Here is a 20,167-nt window from a genome sequence, read left to right as displayed (position 1 = left end):
GCATGCCCAGGGTCCATATGTGATATTCAGTGTATATATATCTATGGTCAGTCGTGACCACCTATTTTCTGACATCCATTTCATTCATCTCAAGCACAATATATATATATATATATATATATATATATATATTATATATATATATAAAGTAGCATACTTTATAAAATGAGACCCTCAACCTTAAATGAAATTTGACTAATCAAAACTGACTTGAAATTCTTTCAACGCATCAAAAGATAGGAAAAGTACCTGCCAAAGTAGATTTTCTCATACCAGACGACAACTTGCTGCTTTCTTTGAAGTTTATTTCATTTCTAAAATCCTTCAGTAGACACGATGTAGTGCTTTCATTCCAGAGTATCCAGAGATGTGCTCATGACCTGCAGACCTAAAGCTGACGGGTTATCAGATTAAAACAAGACTGAAAACAGGCCAAATTAAACAACTCAGAATCAGCTAACAAAGCCCTTTGCATTATAAATCTACAAATTAACCACCCTAGATTCCAAACCCTTATTCATTAGCTTAAAAACATGATAAATGCATGTATAAGTAAACAAAAATAAATGTATGAGAATGTATGCTTTCATATAAATTAACCACTAATTCAAGTGAGAAACAGCTACACATAGGGCTGTGCAATATCATAATATATGTACAGAGAAAATCATTTAAAAAATAAATAATAATAATAAAATTGTGTAAATAATTTAATAAAAATTATCATCAAATATTTTCACCAACACATTAAATAAAGAAATATGATCACATATCAATGAGTAAATGTCTGAATATATGCTTTAAAATGCAAGTACTAAACTTTAAATGTAGTCAATACAGAAGGGAAATTAAGTATTGAACTCGTCATGTTTTTTCCTGGGAATAATATTTCTAATTGAGCTGTTGACATGGTATTGAACCAGATTTTGGTAAAAACCCAAACAATACAAACATAAAAATAAAACAAAACATAAAAATCTGAAAAATGAGTACTGTGTAATTACAGTGTAATGACACAAGGAGAAAGTCCTGAACTACTAAAATGCATTTAATACTATCTATAAAGGCTTTTTTAGTGATGGCAGCTTAAAGACGCCTCTCATATAGAGAATGAAGACACGTGCATTGCTCAGATCTGAGTTTTTCACAAACTTCAACAGAGTGTCAAAATCTTGATGGTTCTGTGGGTCTCGTCTATCAAATCTGATCTTTAGTTTGTATTCTCTATTGGATTCAGTTCAGGTGATTGGCTGGGCCATTCTACAGCTTGATTTTCTTTCTCTGAAAGCCTTTGAGAGTTTCCCTGGCTGTGTTTTGGATTGTCGTCTTGCTGAAATGTCCACTCTGGTTTCATCTTCATCATCCTGCTAATGTAGATGTTGAACTGAAGCAGTGAATATTAATTTACAATGATGAAGGGCAGAGGGTTGCTGTACTGAGAGATGTCAGCTGCTGCCTTTCTACACCTCACTTTCTTCATATGTTCAATACTTTCATTTTATTATGCTTAAATTAATTTGTAAACTAATCAGATTGGTTTTCTTTTCGTATATGGATTTCTTTGGTTGTTACCAACATCTGATGAGAATTTCAAGTCAAAGGAACCTTTAGAAATACGCTTTCTGAGAAAAATGGTGACGTGTTCAATACTTTTTTACCCACTCTATTTATAAACTATTAATTGATTGAATTTACATAAGCGGTATTATATCGTGATATACTTTGTTGTCATGATATGAGATGACTTATATCATGATGTGAGATTTTTGTTATATCGCCCAGCCCTAGCTACAAACACATTATAATCTTCTTATAAAACCATCTGCTCAGTTAAAAATGAAAAACTTTAAAAAACAAGTAGGAATTCAACTATATAAACTAAAGAGATCCTGTTAAACTCAAATCTATTCACGGTGATCAGATTATATATTCAAGAAAAGAGAAAGTGAAGATTTGGTTTGATAAGAAATATATATATTTGTTTCCATCAACATTTCAGAATGATACTCACCCAAGATGAAGAAAACATGACCTGCATTCTGACAGAAAAATGCATCTATTCAGTTTTCCAAAAAAAGAAATACAACACATTTTATGCCTTTTCTGTTTTGTTTGACGTAAAACATGACCGGAGTTAAAGGGATAGTTCATCCAAAAGTTAAAACTCAATCATTTACTCTCCTTTTACTTGTTCCAAACCTGTTTGATTTATTTTGTGTTGAACACATAAGATTATTTGAAGATTTTTCCTACTGCACTGTAAAAAATCCTCCACACAATTCATTCATGTTGTCTCAGCTAGTGTTGTCACGATACTGTAATTCGATACCGAAATTTTAAAAACGTCCATTTCCCGCTAACATTTGAGCGCTGTTGTCTTAAACAGCACTGATTTGCTATTGTGTTCATGTGCTCAACAGAATAGACGGTGATTGGTGGTGAAGGTCATCAGTTCACCAAACACACCGCTGTTTACTGAGTGTAACCACAGATACAGAAACACTGGAGTGTATTAAAGCCATGTCGATCAGCTGGTTTGTCTATAAACTGACATACGAGCAATCTGCTGATGAATTGTGGCTTTAAAACACTCCAGTGTCCCTGTATCTGTGCTTACACTCAGTAAACAGCGGTGAGTTTGGTATACTGATGACCTTCACGGCCAATCAAATCACAGTCATTGCTGTTGAGCACGTGAACACAATGGCAAATCAGCGATGTTAAATAACACACTCAAATGTTAACGGGAGATTTCAGTATCGATTAATACAGAATTTCAGTATTGTGACAACCCTAGTCCAAACACAAATCGATTTAGTTAACATATTTAAGTGGATTGAACATAAAACAATTAAGTTGTCCCAAATAAATCCCTTGAATTGTGTTGTTTCAGCTCACTTTAATTAAGTAGTTTTAACAAGCAGCAAAAATAAGTTTTTTTTGGGTGTACGAAAGTCAGGGCATACAGTTTTTTAGTTTACCACTTAAGACCAAGTACTAACAAAAGAAAATTCTTTTTTTGAGTGAACTATCACTTTAAAAACGGCGTTTAACATACATTATCTTGTTTATTATTTCTGTGCAAAAGGCTAATAATCAGCTCAGACACATAAAAATAAACTAAAACAGCTAACAAGTAAATTCACAATCCTTCTGTAGTGATTAGCATATTAGCTACATCACTCAAATGTCTCCAAGAGTCTTTAAAGGCAATCATCCGCTAAAGCATGGCAAGAAAAAACTCAAATATATTCCATAAGTTCACAAAAGAAAATCCTACTGTACACAGAAATCTGTACGCATGTTCAGTCAAAACTCATCCTTCACCTGAGAAAGCTAATTTCTCAGTAAAGAGAAAGAATTTCTAGAAAGTTCAGCCTGATTCTGAGTTTTTTTGTTTATATATTGCTGACGTCATCTGCCCATGCTAATGAGGCAAGGTTGTGATCCTCATACTCTGACTAGCGATGGGATACGTTACCATTGGCGTGGTTGCATGGCTCATGGTGATGCCCGGTAATGGTTGTGCCATGGACACAGCAACCGGCGCCACAGAAACTGCAACTGGAGCCATTGAAACGGGCGGTGCCATTCCCTGGGCGATAGTCTGGGCGAGGGCGGCGGAGATGGGGTCGGGGTTGAGATGCGGAGGCGGTGCTGAAGGTGGTGCTGCGTTTGCTGGAGGAGCCGTCGGTGCACCGGATGGAGCGACCAGGTCTTGTTGAGTGACAGGACGGGGCTGCAGACCTGCACTGCTCAGGGTGGTGTGTGTCTGGGCAATGCCGTGGTTGTAGGAGCTCACAGAGCCCACAGGGGGCGCTAGACTCTGCTCAGATGGAGCAGGGGTGGAGGATAGAGTCATCACTTTAGCCTGGCTACGAAACTGAGCGTTCTGCTCCAGAAGTACCTCGTTGGTGGCTATGAGATTGGAGACCTTGAGGAAAAGAGGAAACATGTGAGTTTGACTTGGAGCTCCATTCTTAAGACATTGAGAATGTATAAACAGTTGTGCTGCATTTAAATGTAATGATTTTGTCAGTGATATTAAAGGGTCACGAAATACCAAAACACAATTCTTGAGATGTTGAGAGTAATATATGTGTCCCACGTAGCTAAAAACACTATTAGGATGCATATATTTCACAGAAAAAGTGAAAATTGGTTGTTATTTAGAGTTATTTTGAGCTAGAATTCGTTTTTCCAGTTTAAAAAAATCTGAAATTACATCACGGCCATGCAATCAATGCATAAATTCCAGCATATAGACTGGCTGTCTGTATCGGTGGGTACAACGTGACGTCTTTGAGTTTTCATCATTAATTCATGAGAAAGACTTGGTTCGAACCAATCAGTGCGCTCTATTGTGTATGATATGCAACTTCATTAATATGCATGATAGCTTGAGACTGTTTTTACCTGTTACGGTCTTCAAATGGCAGAGAAATGCCACGATGTGTTGCCAACCATAATTAAAACAAATGGAAGAAGAATTGTTCGGAGACATGGGTCGTCAGTGTTGCGTTTCTAAATGTGCCGCAATGAAGGTTAATTTTCAATTGCTTGCTATGAGAGCGCAGCTGGACTCACGTGTGGATTACAGTGGTCTGCTTACATGCGACGAAAATACGTTTGTAAGGAACATTTTTTACCCGAGAGCTTTTTGCATCTGGAAATAGTGAAATCTGGATTTGCCACTCGTCTCTTTTTTTAAAAAAAGATGCGGTTTCAGTTGGTGTTGATTGTCCTGTTCCTACGAATTTGGTAAATGTGTGATCAGTGTTAGTTGTATATGCTTATATAGAGGCTAAGCTAGTTAGTATCGTCAGCAGTACTCGTCCAGTTAACAGTAGTTTAATATCACTACAATATTATGGACTGAAAGATCTGCTAAAATATTCTGTTTTACTGTTCCTTTGGTTTATGCAAGTTATTTTTTTTTTAAACAATTTAAAAACTATTTAATTTTGTTTTTTAGGGCAACAGTATCTCCAGCAGTAAAGAACCCTCAACATCCAGAGCTACTGGTCAGCAAACATTTGAAAACCAAATCGCTTATAAACCACATCTGTAACATCCATATAACAACCAAGTATGCTATAGACCTGAACAGTGCAGCGGCTTTACTTTATATCCAAAGAAAATAAAGATCTCCAAAACCTGAAACTAATGAAGACAGCAAAAGTCAATGATTTATTTGAATTATACAGCCTGATATGTTTACTGTTCCAAAATATTTAGAAATAAAAATATATATTTATATTTTTTGAACTTGTTAAAGCTCAGACATTTAAAAAGAGCTTATTTTAGAGTAGTAATCACAATACTGTGATAACGTGTAATGTTATCATGCCGCCAGAATCGTAATACCCTGCCTACATACTTTGTTTGCAAGATTTATAATCAAGATTCAAGACAAATGTCAAATTCCCTGACCTCTCCCTTACTTTCACTGACTAAATAGCTGAATTTCCATGAACAACAGGCAGAAGTTGAGGTCAAAAAAATACTACTAAGGGGTGTAAATTTGTGTATATTTTCACAGCAAAACAACATAAATAGATATTGCTACAACTTCGCTGCAAAATCAGTCATGTTAGGCTTAAAAAAAGTATAGTTAATCTAGGAGGGACTGGTTGAGCACTGAGCAGACTTAAAGCATCCACATGCAGTATTTTAACAGGTAAAGCCTGCTGACTGCATTTGATTTTTGGATTGAAACATCCAGAACAATCAGAAAAACAGAAACATTTGAAACAGGGTCTGGAAACTTCTTTGCAGTCTAATTGCTTTCTGAACATGGCATGCTTGTTCAGACATATTTAGATAATATTGTTGGTGGCTATGAAATTAGAGACCTTAAAGAAAAGAGGAAATGTGTGAGTTTGACTTGGAACTGCACTCTGATAATATATAAACAGTTGTGTTGCATTTAAAATAAATTACTTTGTTACTAATCTTAACATCAGATGTACGATATAGAAGTGATGTTGCATGTGAGGTTTGCAAGATTTATAACCATGGTTCAAGACAAATGTAAAAAATGCCTGACTTTCACTGACTGAAAAGCTGAATTTCCATGAAAAACAGACAGAGGTTGTGTTGAGTAGGTCTCGAGGTCAAAAAAATACTACTAAGATGTATAATATTTGTTCACAACAAATAATAGTGCCACAAATTCATTGCAATTCATTGTCATCTTAGCCTTCAGGCAGGTAAAGTTTTTTAAACAGCATTTTAAACTTGAATCAGGGTCTGGATACTTTTTCCGTGCTAAAATTATTACAGATAGACAAGAAAACCTTCACATCCATCTGCTTGGTTTCAGATATGCATGTTACAATGCCCGACGTGCTGAAAAGTTGTCAGAGGGTGTACTTGTACTAGTAGCAAGCGCACAAACATACATTTTTATTAAATCGTTAATTTAATATAAAGCATTGCAATATGCACATTTGTTATGTTTCAATATATTGTGCAGCCCTAATACACAGAAATCTACTGCAAAATAGGGTTGTCAAAAGTATCGACTTCTGTACCAATTGGTACAGTTCCATCTAATTTGGGCGCTGTTGATCTCATTCTTAAACACCGCTGATTGGCTATTGTGTTCTCAAGAGATCGGACTGTAATTGGCCATGAAAGTCATTGGTTCCAGCACCTCCATTCAGCAGCTACACGGGCGCTGAAGCATTTCAAAGCAATCAACGGATTGCTCATTCAGTTGAAGTCAGAATTATTATCCCCCTGAATTATTAGGTTCCCTGTTTATTTTTTTCCCCAATTTCTGTTTAACGGAGAGAAGATTTTTTCCAACACATTTCTAAACATAATAGTTTTAATAACTCATTTATCAAATGATTTATTTTATCTTCGCCATAAAGACAATAATATTTAACTAGATATTTTTCAAGACACTTCTATAGAGCTTAAAGTGACATTTAAATGCTTAACTGGGTTAATTAGGTTAACTAGGCAGGTTAGGGTAATTAGGCAAGTTATTGTATAATGATGGTTTGTTCTGTAGACAGTTGAAAAAAAAAATAGCTTAAAGGGGCAAATAATTTTAACCTTAAAATGGTTCATAAAAAATTAAAAACTGCTTTTATTCTAGCCGAAATAAAACAAATAAGACTTTCTCCAGAAGAAAAAATATTATCAGACATACTGTGAAGATTTCCTTGCTCTGTTAAACATCATTTGAGAAATATTTAAACGAGAAAAAGAAATTCAATGGGGGGCAAATAACACTGACTTCAACAGTATGTGAGCTCATAGACAGATCGGCTGATTGATGCGGCTTTGAAATGCTCCAGTCTCCAGTATTTGTATTATACTTCTGTAGACACTTTAAACAACCTTACAACAAAATGTGCGTTTAGTTAAATGTGCAATCTTTTCACCTGTTTCTTCAGCTCCTCCACTCTCTTTCTCAGCAGGGCGTTCTCCTCCTCCAGTAAGCGATACTCTACGGGTCGGGTTGCCAATGTGGCCTGAAGCCCCAGATCATAATGTCCACTGCTGGTCCCGTCAGCAAGCCGCAGCCCCTCCAAACGCCGTCTCTTCAGCTGGAGGACAGTGTGGTCCACAGGGGCCTCCACGGGCCCCGCTTCAAAAATGCCATTCTCAAACAAAGGGTCGTAGACAGAGCACGGGCCCCTGTCGTAGCGCCTGTGACCCGCTGTCCCCATTGACAAACAGCCACTCAATGAGCCTCCGCCGCCTACTCCACCCGACAGAGCCTGCTCTCTGCATCCGCCCAGGTTGGGACATCCCATCCCAATATAGTTCCCTACACCACCAGCAACAAGTCCGGCCATCCCTCCACAAGCACTGCCAACACCTCCTGCACCTCCGCCCCCAGAGTTCACCATCCCGCTAACACCACCGGTGACTCCTATCATACATCCCACTCCAACCCGGGATGAGGCTTCATAGTCGTAGTCCTTCCTGACATGCCGAAACTTGCATTTATTCCCCCGCTGACACTCTCCTTTCAAATAATCCCTGCAAATAGGCACCTCTCCACGGCTAAACGGGAGATCGGTCGGAGACAGTCCCAATCCGGCCGCCACCTTTCCTCTGAGCCGTAGCGGAAGCTCTCCTGTTTTCTTATAATAGTCCTCGTCTTCCTTTGACCCGTGAACGAATCTGCAATTGGGTCGCACACACTCTTTATTCTGGTGATCGTGGCAGAAGATGAACTCGTTTTTCTGCACGCCCAGATCTGGGACTTCATTGAAGTCGGGATGGCGGAAGCGGCAGCGTTTGCCACGCTTGCACACATTGCGCAAAAAGTCCCGACAAACGCCATCTAGTCCCAAAGCGCTACTGGAGCTGTTGCCGTTTCCTAAAGCTCCGCCTCCACCCATGGCTCCGGGACCTCCGTTACCCCCCGTGCCGCCTGCTGAGCCACCCACTGCTGTTGCTCGGCCCTCCCCGACCCCTGTCCCAGACCCGCCCTCGTCCCCGCTGCCACTTCCACCGCCACCTGCCAGGTAGGCACTATCCCGGTCAGGCATGGCGCTCGGCCCGGCGGGAGGAGAACGCTGCGCTCATGTGGGTGACAGAGAGATGGAGGCCTACAAGTGTTCAAAGTTACAGTCAAAGGAGGAGGAGAAGCTCAGACTATAGCTAGTGCAGATCACAGCTCCACTCGCACACCTGTGGACATAACACAGACACAATTACAGATTATCATTTGAGTAAAGAAAATGTTTATTATTCATTCATTTTTCTTCGGCTTAGTCTCTTACTTATCAAGGGTCGCCACAGTGAAATGAACAGCCGACTTATCCAGCATATGTTTTACACAATGGATGCCCTTCCAGCTGCAACCCAGTACTGGGAAACACAAATATGCACTCATACACTATGGCCAATTTTTACCCAATTCCCCTATAGCACATGTCTTTGAACTGTAAGGGAAACTGGAGCACCCGGAGGAAACCCACGCCAAAACGGCGAGAACATGGAGACTCCACACAGAAATGCCAACTGGCCCAGCTGGGACTCAAACCAGTGACCTTCCTGTGAAGTGACAGCGCTAACAGTGCCACCGTGCCACCCCAAAATGTTTATTAATAAATTACAAAAATCGAATGCATGCAATAATTTTGTGTATCTCATTTTCAAGCATTCAAACAATAAAAAGGAGAACAGCTTTGACTTTTTTGCAATAATACTTAATTTATTTGTTTAGCTAGAAAAGCACGACTATCACTATAGTCTTTACCACCATCAATGAAAAAAAGACAATTAACAATGAATCTTTTCACATTTCCGGGTTTCTTGGTAGCGGAAGTCGTCATAGTTGGGTAAACTTAGAGAGCAGTGAATGGGAGAATACAACCAAATACGTTTTTATAATCCTATTAGCTGAAACAATAAAATGAAAACTCCATGATGGTGTTACTTCAAACATTCAGAAAAAAGGAAAAAATATATATGAGAGACTGCTAACAGCAGCCAGAAAAGAGAACAGCATCAAATTTACTGTTCTGCACATACACTTTGCATTACAATCGTCTTGCAGAAGAGGTCATTTGTTTTTTGTAATTTCATGCGAAGATAATATAAAATATAAAAATAATTTTATTTATCTCTGAAGTTTCCCTAAATGAAGATAAAGGAAAGATACTGTTGTCCTAAAAATCAAACTAACAAAATAAGTAAATAAATAATTTTACACATACCTTAGGAACGGTTTTGCAGAAAATTTTGACAGTTTTAAAACCTTGACTTTTCCAAACTGTGGTATACCTTGAAAACGGTTATCATCCCATGCCTAGATATAATACATATAAATGTTCATACTTTTTTAATTCAAGTATTAAAAAGTTCAAGGATTTAAGATGCTGATGACCATTAAACGGTTTTGTGAAAAGCTTCCAAACTAAGAAAGAAAAAAAAAAAACCTAGTCAGAAATATACATAACAAGAATCATTTAATATATGAGCAATTCCATGCAAATGTCAACCTTGCCATGAAAAAATAAGTTTTCACCAAAATAGAGAAGCCGTTTCTACATTTTTTTTGTAAGCTTGTATTTTACAGTGCTATAAAAATAATAAAAATACTCAAAAATGCTTCTGTCAATGTTTTCAAACTATTATATTTGATTTAACAAATACAGGAAAATGCTAATATCACATCAGTCACATCCATAACAAAGATTTTTTTCTTTTAAATCAAAAATGTAAAATAAAATAAATCATTTTTGTATAGTGAGTCAACTCTTATCCATTTGATTAGCACTATTTCTTTTGGGATTAGCAGTGTAATTCACAAAATTTCTACAAAGTACGTTGTCTACTGTAAACTCGCAGACTTTTGTCACATCCATAACGCATGTTCAGTTGCCTTATTTAAAATATATAAAATGTTTACAGATTGATAATATTCTGATCCCATGACTATGTTGAGTTGTTTGGCAAACATAAACAGAAGTTTCAGTATGATGTTAACATTTACTTTCTATGTGAATTTATGTTTTGAATTTTTACTGCAAATGTCACATCCATAACGCTGGAATTGATCATATATTAAGGACTTAAGGATAGCAAGCAGCACCAAAACACTAAACAATTGTCATTGTAAAATGTTAATAACTTCCCCCAATCCTAATTCAAACCCACTTAGCAAGATACTTGTAAAATGAACTTTAAAGGAGTTAAGAAATCGATATTTGGTGCAATTTTGGTGAACTGACAGTGTTTCAATCCACTATGATCTTCTATGTGAAACTGCTTTGACACAATCTTTATTGTAAAAGCGATATAGAAATAAAAATGAATTAAATTTATAAAACTGAATCAATAACCCCGTTTTTATTCACAATAAAGAAATTTTGGGCTATTCTAAAAATAATAATAATAATAATAATAATAAAAAATAAAAAATAAAAACTTTAAATGACTCAAAATAAGCCAAAAAAATATTTGGAAATTGGAAGAAATATCAGCCTTTTATAGAACGAATAAGATATTAGTATTCACCTCAAATCCATACCTAATAACTGCAGTAAACAGAAAAACTGACGATCTTAAAGTGGTCCTTTTTCTTATAGCCAAAATATATGCACGTATACTTAGCTATGGGTGCGTGTACATATAATATTAATATATTCTATAATAATTCTAATAACTAGGTTTTATTTGAATGTTTTTCCCCAATCTCCAGTCTTGTACCTGATATATTACACGTGTATATCTTCTTTAATCACTGTGACTGTTTGTTTACTAGTAGTGTTGTCATGTCAAATCTATAAGGCGCCAAATACTTTAACAGCACATTTCGGCATATACTCCATGTGAATGAACAGCCGTGTTATCCGATAAGTAAACCGACATTGTTGATTACATAATTGGCACACTTTTACGTTAAATATGCAGTATATCCACACAGCTAACGAAGCAACATTAAACACCGTCTACTTCCAGGCACAAAGGCCCGGATAACGCGCGTGGACAAAACACAAAGATGCTGAGCTAAACCATTACCATTAAAAACTTACCCGCTGCACAAAACCGGTCGAAGCAACGAAGTTGAGTAAAACGAACAACATTACTAGCGAAACGAAGCATGTGTCAACCGTGTGAGTGCTAACATTATAGCACATATATGCTCCATGAATGACCGCTTTCCTTTTTTGAAGCACTACCGGTGCGGTACTACACTGTGAAAATGAACGTCAAAATAAAAGTCCCCAAACCACAGGAAACATGCAACAAAATAAAGATGTTGCTGTGACATGGTACTTCCGTTTTTTTTTCTAAAATGTGTGGTTATAAAAACGGGATGTTGCGAAAGAAATGTAAATAATAATGTGTTATCTGGTTACATATGCTCTTATAGACACTGAACATACATTAGAAACAGCTAGTATAGTCAGAAACAGCATAGTACAAGATTTCGTTTTCAGAAAATGTTGGCATGAGTGTTTTCACTTGGAGATAAAATAAGCATCCTTTTATGCTGCTTTAGACAAAATAAATATCTTATTCTTAACACTAAATGTATAATAATAATAATAATAAACCTTTAAGGAGTAAAATCCTATTTAAAAATCCATTACTTCACACAAAACATTATTGGAACAACAGATTTCTGGACAGAATTAAGAGTTTGGGGTAAAACTAATTTGCCAATGATGTAATTTTCCAACTTTAATATATATAAACTACTACACAAGGTTTCAGCATTTCATTCATGTACAAGACCCAATAATTCACTTCAGCATGAGGTTGTCAATAGTTTATTTTTACATTAATGAGAACATCAGACATCAATGTTCATTTCCAATAATCTTATAAAGATTCAGTTGTAGACCAGGAATGCAGTGGATGCAGAACCTGGGGGGGGAAGAAAGAAAGAGGTTTATCATTAAGCAAAACACCACTGGTGAACAGATCAAAACAGATTAACTATTAAAATAAATCATCACCAATGCATTACATGTTTTCTGTAATTAATTATATACACATTTGCTTCTGGTTTGTAAGAGCTACTAAAGTGATATTTCTGGAAGTGCATTTAAAATAAACACCTTTTAATTGAAATGGAGCACTTAAATATTTATTTTGATTTTTTTTTTTTATTCCACTAGATATGATAGGAAAGGAATATGGTTAAAATTAGTGGTGTAATGGATTACAAATCTCATAGTTTGGATCACACTATGGATTTTGAGTCATGGATTGGACCGTTTTTCAGAAAGAAGAGACAAATGTATTTTGCTTTACATTTAATCACAAAAACAGCACTGCAAGGCATGTTTGGTTTTAACAAACAGAACTCAGAACCTGTAATTTTATAAGAAATAAAGTGAAATTATTAGCTGAATAAAAATAAATGTTAAATATTCAGTACTATGAAAATTCACTGTTACTACTACTGTTGCTGATAACGCTAAAATGTATACATCTAACTTTATATTTTGTAAAACATATATTTATTTTTAGTCTCATTTTCAATAAATGATTCAGTCATTCAGTCAAAACTTCATACTTCATTGCTAGATGATCATTTTTGAAGAATTATTCAGTGGCATATTTTTGATGGCTGGTTGTCGCCACCTATTGGTTAAATAATGTAATCGCTGCCTACAACTTTAATTTTTGAGCGTCAAGTTAAATGCATATGATGGTGATTTTAATCCTTACCATGAACATCAGTGGTTACATCTAAACTATAAACTGCTATCCTAGTACTTCTGTTTTATTTGACTGCTTGTCAAACACGGCAACACATAACTCTAAAGACTAAATCTTTTTCTTGAATTTTGCGTTTTCAGATTTGAATGCAGCGATTCAAAGCATTAATAAACATATGCAAATGACCATAATTTATCATTTATGTTGTGTGGGTGTTGAGATCCCGATTTTTTAAATAATTAATCGTGCAGCTTGCACTGAATGCATTAATGAAGGCTAAACAAGTAGTGACAGAAAACACCTTTAATAACCTAAGAAACCCACAAGATCCCGAATAACCTACCACAACTTCTTCCGTCATCGTTATACTTTACAGGAAAGCCTAAATGCTTTCATACATGTGATTTGAATGACGCGAGAGGCGATCACTCTAATCTACAAGAAAAAAAATGAATCAATCCCCCATTCATGTGAGATCCAAACCGTGGGTTGTGAATAACGGATCAATCATAATCCATTACACCCCTAGTTAAAATGTACTAAGATAGCTAAAAATGTAGCCGGTGAAAATGAATAGGCTATAGTTTTAAAGCATTATTTTAGTTTTAGTCAAAACAATTAACATTTTTGCGGACTAAGATGTCTACTGAATGGGCTATATGCACAGCTAGTGTTTTTCAGCCAATGATGAACTTCTGGTGAAAGGTTAATGTGACTATTTTCAATTTCATGAGGTTCCTTTTACAGCATCGATGTTGCAATGTAATTAAAATACAATCAGTTAAATAGACTTAAGCATTCATTTAATTGTTCAAGCGTAAAAAGAGATGATAAACCATGCAAACACTAGCGCCGTCAGGAGCAGCAGGTAAGCACAGAAATACTGGAGTAAAATAAACCGTCATACTTTAAAGACATGGCAGGAGAACATGTCATTTAATGCAGTGCTTCTAGTCCAGTCGAGACCCACTTCATATTGTATTTCTAACAGGCAGCGAAGATCACTGGTTTTTATAGAAATCAGACCGTGAACGTGCCAATTTTACAATGGAAAGACATTTCACCGGAATCGCTGAGGCTGGCTGGCTGAAATTAAAATTCCATGTGCATATACCCCACTGTATGCACATATAAATTACGAGAGTAATGCATGCTAAATATTCCATACAGAACAGATGTGCATTTGAAGCTCCACTCACATGAATTTGCTGCTTTACTCTCCAGAAGGCCTGGCGCTTTCAAAGATTCCTGCTTCTCTCATGGCGTTAAACTCCTTTGTGGAATCGTACTGTGTGTAGAAGTCAGCATACGCCTTTTTCCTGGGGTCTGATACTGCGAACTGCAGAAAGACACACAAAAAACAGATTTAGAGGAAAAAGTCATATACAAGATTAGAACTTAAGGATCAAGTAATGAAAAATAAATATTGATCTAAAAGGATCCTCATGGCTAATGCAGAGTTCAGACTGCATGATTTCAGCCTCGATTTTGCAAAACATCTAATGCCTGAAATCACGGGCAAATCGGTGCTCATTCACGCGAGTAACAAACACACAGTGTGAACTATCAAAGACACGATCTGAGAGAATTTCAATATCTGGAGCTGTCAGCGATTCAAAATCATGCCTGAAGCGTGTTCTGATTGAAAACAACATCGATGATTACCTACAAGAAATGAGAGAGCAGCATCTACTCGTATGGGTATCTGCAGGTCAGCACCTGTGTCTGTTTGACGTGTCATCTGAGCAATACCACAAGCGGATTGATGAAGAAAAAAGTTGAGGAGAAATTGCTAATTCCTTTCAAAAGGTGAGCAAAATATGGACATCATCTACCCCACTAAAAGCTTCTTTCTCATTATGTAGTTTATATACACTATGAACATCAGCTACGCTAATTATTCTCTTTATTCTCCATTTCCACCTGGGGATACTCTTCCCGAGGCCCTCAGACTATGCAGAGTCACTGATTTGATCCAAGACCAGCGACGAGATGATCCCAAGGTTTCCATATCCTGGACCAGGCCGTATCCTGAGCAGCTACTGTGGTGGTCATGGAGGAGTGGAGAACATGAAACTGATTCCTGTGACGCTCCAGAGACAGACGAGTCTTCGCTGAGGCCAGCTTCCAGCCTCCGCCACTGAGACTGCAGCTCAAGAAGTTTGGCCAGCGGAGAAATTAAAATGGTCGTGCCCAGCTGAGTCTGGTTTCTCTCAAGGTTTTTTTTTTTCTTCACTTTCGCCATTTAGTGAAGTTTTTTCCCTCTCCGCTGTCGCCACTGGCTTGCATGGTTTGGAATCTGTTGAGCTGCGCATCGTTGGATTTGCTCTTCAGTGTTTGGACTCTCAGTGGTAATTTTAAACCACACTGAACTGAGCTAAACTGAACTTAAACACTGAAAACTGAACTACACTGTTCCAATTTACTATGACATTTTATGTGAAGCTGCTTTGACACAATCTACATTGTATAAGCGCTATACAAATAAAGGTGAATTGAATTGAATAGTTAATAACAATGGATATACTATGTCACCTCGCGTTGTTTCCTTGTCACTTCTCGCATGTTTGGTTGTGAGAGACGTAGTTTACAGACTGAGACAAAGTTGTCAGCGATTCCTCCTATTGTAAAGTCAAGCAGTGTGAAACCGTCTCCGATCCATCTTGCAGTGTAAACAAAGCAGCGACGAAACGCTACCCCAGATAGTCATGCAGTGTGAAAACATCTCTGACATGATTACTTTGAAAATCATGCAGTGTGAACGCGGCATAAGTTACACCATGACAAATGATGCAAATCATTGACAATGTGTAAATTCATTGACAAAAGTAGGACTGTTTTATTAAACTCATTCTTGTCTAAGTCTCAGGACTGAATATTTGAAGACCAGTTATTTCAATAAATAGCTAGTGCATTTCTGCAAGCATCATTACTGTAACTGGATATAAATCTTTCTCTATTAGATTTTTTACTGTGTTTTTGGTAGTGGTGAAGCGTGGGTCAGAAATGAACCGATATAATGCGTCAAATGTCACCAGAATTCACGCAAAAGTCCACAAAACTCAATATATGATTAAACAATAAATAAATAAAAACAATATCTTGTTTAAAAAAAAAACTGAAATATTACAGCAACAGCAAAAGAAATTAAGCCGTTTTCATGAATAAGAGTGCAATTGTATATTAGCAAGAAACAAACCGGTAATATTAAGTAACATTAGCCCCCATTTTAACAGTAAAAAATAGATCAAAACCAATTCACAGCCGAAGTGTAGTGCATTATCAAACAGTGGTTTAGTAGCTGCACAAACTGAAACAACTGATTTAGATTACACTTTAATATAACTATACAAATATTTAAACATTAAAAATTCATTTATGCAGTTGTAAGTGAACAAATTTAGATGCAATTCCAGTATCAAGCCTCCTGTGGACAGGTGTTGAAAATTAGCAAGTTTGCTAAAACACTTAAACAAATGCATTTGGTTGTCCAGTGTAATTGTGATGTCCATGTCAAATAAATAAATAAATAAATATCAATTTTGGAGTTCAAGCATTAGTTTTGATATTAGTGATTTCACTTCATTTGTAGCAGCTCTGTATGGTTTCTTCTACCTATGACAATTGGTTAAAATTTCCCAGCCCATAAATGTGGATCTTTCAGATGAAATCGTAATGTGATATATCCCATAGCTCTAGTGCTAGCAATTGGGGTAAAGTTGGTTATATATCTGCACATTCAGATTTTCACCTTCTTAATATTATTTCAGAAAGGTATTATTTGCAAAATTCTAAATAGTGAAATCACATTTGCAGCCAATAACTATAAAAGTACAACATTGTTTACTGTCAATAAAAGTCATACTTTCATTCTGTTTCAGACAGAATATTTAAAACAGCGTGGTAAAAAACAGAGCCCTTTCATAAAGATTAACATGGCTATCAGCCTTTTTCAAAGTAACAAATACAATGTGTTTTGCTTTCAAGAGTATGTCATGAACTTAATCTGTTAATAACCTTTTTAAATTCTGTTTTAATATTTTATTGAACGCAAATGTGCAAATAGAAAACCAACTTGCTTTAGGGCTGTGCATTTAATCAATTTCAGCTTCTAACGATTACGAAAACACGTTAATTGAGATAAAGATTGCATCATATACCGCCCCCTTTCCAGTTGTTCACATTTGTTGCTCTGCAAAGCTCAGTTTCACGTGAAAATGACTAAAAGCATGTAGTGCAATGTAACTTTGGCAGCACGGGATGAGAATCATTCATTGATGTACATTCGAATCATTCATGTTTTTAAAAGCGTGAAAGAGATCGCATGCTGTTGTGTGTATGCGCTCAGCCTCTGAGACAAGCAGAGCACACACATCTAAAGTCTTCTTAATGCGAGCGCTTTAATGATCAAATACATGCAAATTTGTGTCAAAACGCGGTGTTTAGTGATTATTCATATTAACCCTCATTTATGTAATAAACAAACGAGTTGAGAATCAAAAGACATGTGAAAGTGAAACCATTAATCAGAACCGCACTGCTTTTAAAGTGACAGCGCACAATATTCCTGCTGCCGAAGGACAAAATCACTCACTGCTCTTGACTGAAGGACTTTTATAGCTATAAAGTTATGTAACAGTCAAGATGCTTAAAGTACAGTTTGTTTCATATTTTTATTCTATTGTATTTATTTTCCTTTTCTTATTTACAGGGTGGAAAATAACTGTATATACAGTTCAGTGTTTCCTCTAGGATTTTTTCCAGCTGTGGCAGCAGACTGTTGGGCCTTTTACACAGATCTACCAACTACCTGTGGCTTTATTTCAATAACAAATGTTGTGAGCGCAGTATTAGAAGTCGAGAGCGCATTCATGCAATACGAGCATGTGCTGATTTCCTCTGTTTGTGCACAAAACATCTTGCGCACCCTCAAATACACGCTGCTCAAGTGCAGATTATCTTGTGCTCTATCAAATAAACGCTACTGAAGTGTAATTTAGTGTGTTTATTTAACAAGTATGTCTCCTACATTCATTAGATTTGCTAGGAATATTTATGAATGTCTCCAATAGACCTACCAAGCGGCATTACTGCGTCCTGAAGTAAAGTGAAACGGAAACAGTGTTCATATTAACTGAAAGCTTCGCTGTGTTTGCTAGTGTCACGCACCACGCACCTGTCAGTCAGTCAGTCACCATGTCACGCTAAAGGGTAAACAAATGACGCACTGCACTAATATGATTACAGAAAAAGTCGCGCTGTTATAATTCACTTAGCTTTTAACACGTTTTGGTGAGGTTATATCCCGCTATTAAAAAAACAACAACGACTGAATGTTTTGAATGAGAAGTTATGTAGCAGTGGCGGGGTGAATTTTGGTGTGGCGCCCCGCCATGAAAGAATGAATGTAGTGGAAACCATGCAGTTGAAGTCAGAATTATTAGCCCTCCTGAGTTATCAGCGACTCTTTACCCCCAAATTTCTGCTTAACGAAAAGATTTAACCCATTTCTAAACATAATAGTTTAATTAACTCATTTCTTTTATCTTTGCTATGACAGTACATAATATTTTACTAAATATTTCTCAAGATACTAGGATTCAGCTTAAAGTGCAAGTCAAAGGCTTAATTAGGGTCATAAGGCAAGTCATTGTATAACAGTAATTTCTTCTGCAGACAATCAAAAAATATATTGCTTATGGGGGCTAATAATATTGACCTTAAAATAGTTTTAAACTATTTAAACCTGCTTTTATTCTAGCCGAAATAAAACAATTCTCCTGAAGAAAAACTATTATAGCAAATACTGCAAAAAATTCCTTGCTCTGTTAAACATAATTTGGGAAATATTTATAAAAAATAAAAATTCAAAGGAGGGCAAATAATTTTGACTTCATCATCAACTGTATATCGTTTTGAAGAATCGTGATTTTTCTCATAATGGAGCAGCCCTAATGTGCTTTCAACACCTAAGGTTGTGGGTTCAAGACAGAAGCCCAGAACTGATAAAAGGGAGTTCCTTCAAATCAATGCTATTTTTGGGGAGGATAAAAGCGTCTGCCACAGGCATGAATGCGAATGTAAACTGTAAAAACATCTTTACTGACCTTGAAAGCGGCTGCGGCACAGAGGGAAAGAGCAAACGCAATGGGCAAATGAAACCTCAAGCGCTTGGCAAGGAGGCCCCTCATTGCTGGCTTTGCAAGTGACATTGTTGAACTCTGCAAAAGAGAAGACATTCATTAAAATACATTTCAAATATCGCTGGTCAATTTGGCAACCATGCACTGCATTAACACGTTATTAGAGCTACATTTGGCAACTGCTACGTGCTATTCCGACCATCATGAATGGGTGGACGTCTTATTGACTTTTGAGAACATTTGGGTACTTTAGCATTTAGGTTTTTTTTTTCTGCGACTTAAATAACAAAAGCAAACAACAATATGTAATATTCAGATATATTAATAGTACAATTTTATATACTGATGTGCGTCCCAGCTGAGGTCAAGTTTTACAGTTCGAAATTGTCTCCTACACACGTGATACAAACTACACAAAAAAATTAACCTACTTTATTTTATGATATTTTTAATTCATGTTAAGTTACAGTGTTAGTGCCTTCTGAGAAACACAAACGGCTAATGCTAGCCAGTCGTAAAGACTAGCTGCAATTCCAAATGAGGCACGTTTATTTAAATATCGATAACAAATAATGTGTTACAACATTAAACAGACACGGTCTTATATTTTACACAAGATTAATCACCGAAATTTTGATATAAAGCAATATTAGCACGATATTTACCGTTCAATTCGCGACCTTCAGCGCGCACGTCCGGTGACTCAAAGAGGAAGACGTTTATGTGAGGCCCGACTACGGAAACCGGCGAAGGACATATCAATATAAGGGATGGCATTGCATGGGAAATAAATAAAGTAGGACATTTTATTACGTCTCAAAGATAATAGTTTTTGTAGTTTTGTATCTTATAATAATATAGTAGTTTCATTG

General features: G+C 36.5%; 2 protein-coding genes across 2 annotated transcripts; both read right to left on the bottom strand.

Annotated features, from left to right (window-relative positions):
• Window positions 1-1,841: 1,841 nt before the first annotated feature.
• On the bottom strand, window positions 1,842-11,751 carry zc3h10 (zinc finger CCCH-type containing 10). Its single transcript, XM_056460541.1, has 3 exons — window positions 11,514-11,751; window positions 7,401-8,661; window positions 1,842-3,934 (listed from the first exon to the last, which is right to left on the bottom strand). The coding sequence occupies exons 2-3, from the start codon at window positions 8,517-8,519 to the stop codon at window positions 3,428-3,430; spliced, it is 1,626 nt and encodes a 541-aa protein (XP_056316516.1). The 5' UTR covers window positions 8,520-8,661; window positions 11,514-11,751; the 3' UTR covers window positions 1,842-3,427.
• Window positions 11,752-12,238: 487 nt separating this feature from the next.
• LOC130230217 (cytochrome c oxidase subunit 6C-1) lies at window positions 12,239-20,051 on the bottom strand. The gene is made up of 4 exons (XM_056459166.1): window positions 19,961-20,051; window positions 19,260-19,373; window positions 14,352-14,491; window positions 12,239-12,351 (listed from the first exon to the last, which is right to left on the bottom strand). Exons 2-3 carry the CDS (start codon window positions 19,362-19,364, stop codon window positions 14,366-14,368), a joined length of 231 nt encoding a protein of 76 aa, XP_056315141.1. The 5' UTR covers window positions 19,365-19,373; window positions 19,961-20,051; the 3' UTR covers window positions 12,239-12,351; window positions 14,352-14,365.
• Window positions 20,052-20,167: the final 116 nt, after the last annotated feature.

The sequence above is a fragment of the Danio aesculapii genome, chromosome 6, assembly GCF_903798145.1.
Source record: "Danio aesculapii chromosome 6, fDanAes4.1, whole genome shotgun sequence".
NCBI lineage: Eukaryota > Metazoa > Chordata > Actinopteri > Cypriniformes > Danionidae > Danio > Danio aesculapii.
This window is presented reverse-complemented; position numbering and strand designations above follow the sequence as displayed.

Bases quoted from the DNA above. Each gene is read 5' to 3' on its own strand.
- LOC130230217 (XM_056459166.1), bottom strand. From the start codon at position 19,364: ATGTCACTTGCAAAGCCAGCAATGAGGGGCCTCCTTGCCAAGCGCTTG. The intron at 14,492-19,259 runs GTCAGTAAAGAT...GTCTTTCTGCAG, and splicing joins GTGCCGCAGCCGCTTTCAAG to TTCGCAGTATCAGACCCCAG.
- zc3h10 (XM_056460541.1), bottom strand. From the start codon at position 8,519: ATGCCTGACCGGGATAGTGCCTACCTGGCAGGTGGCGGTGGAAGTGGC. The intron at 3,935-7,400 runs GTGAAAAGATTG...CTTTTCCTCAAG, and splicing joins TGGAGGAGCTGAAGAAACAG to GTCTCCAATCTCATAGCCAC.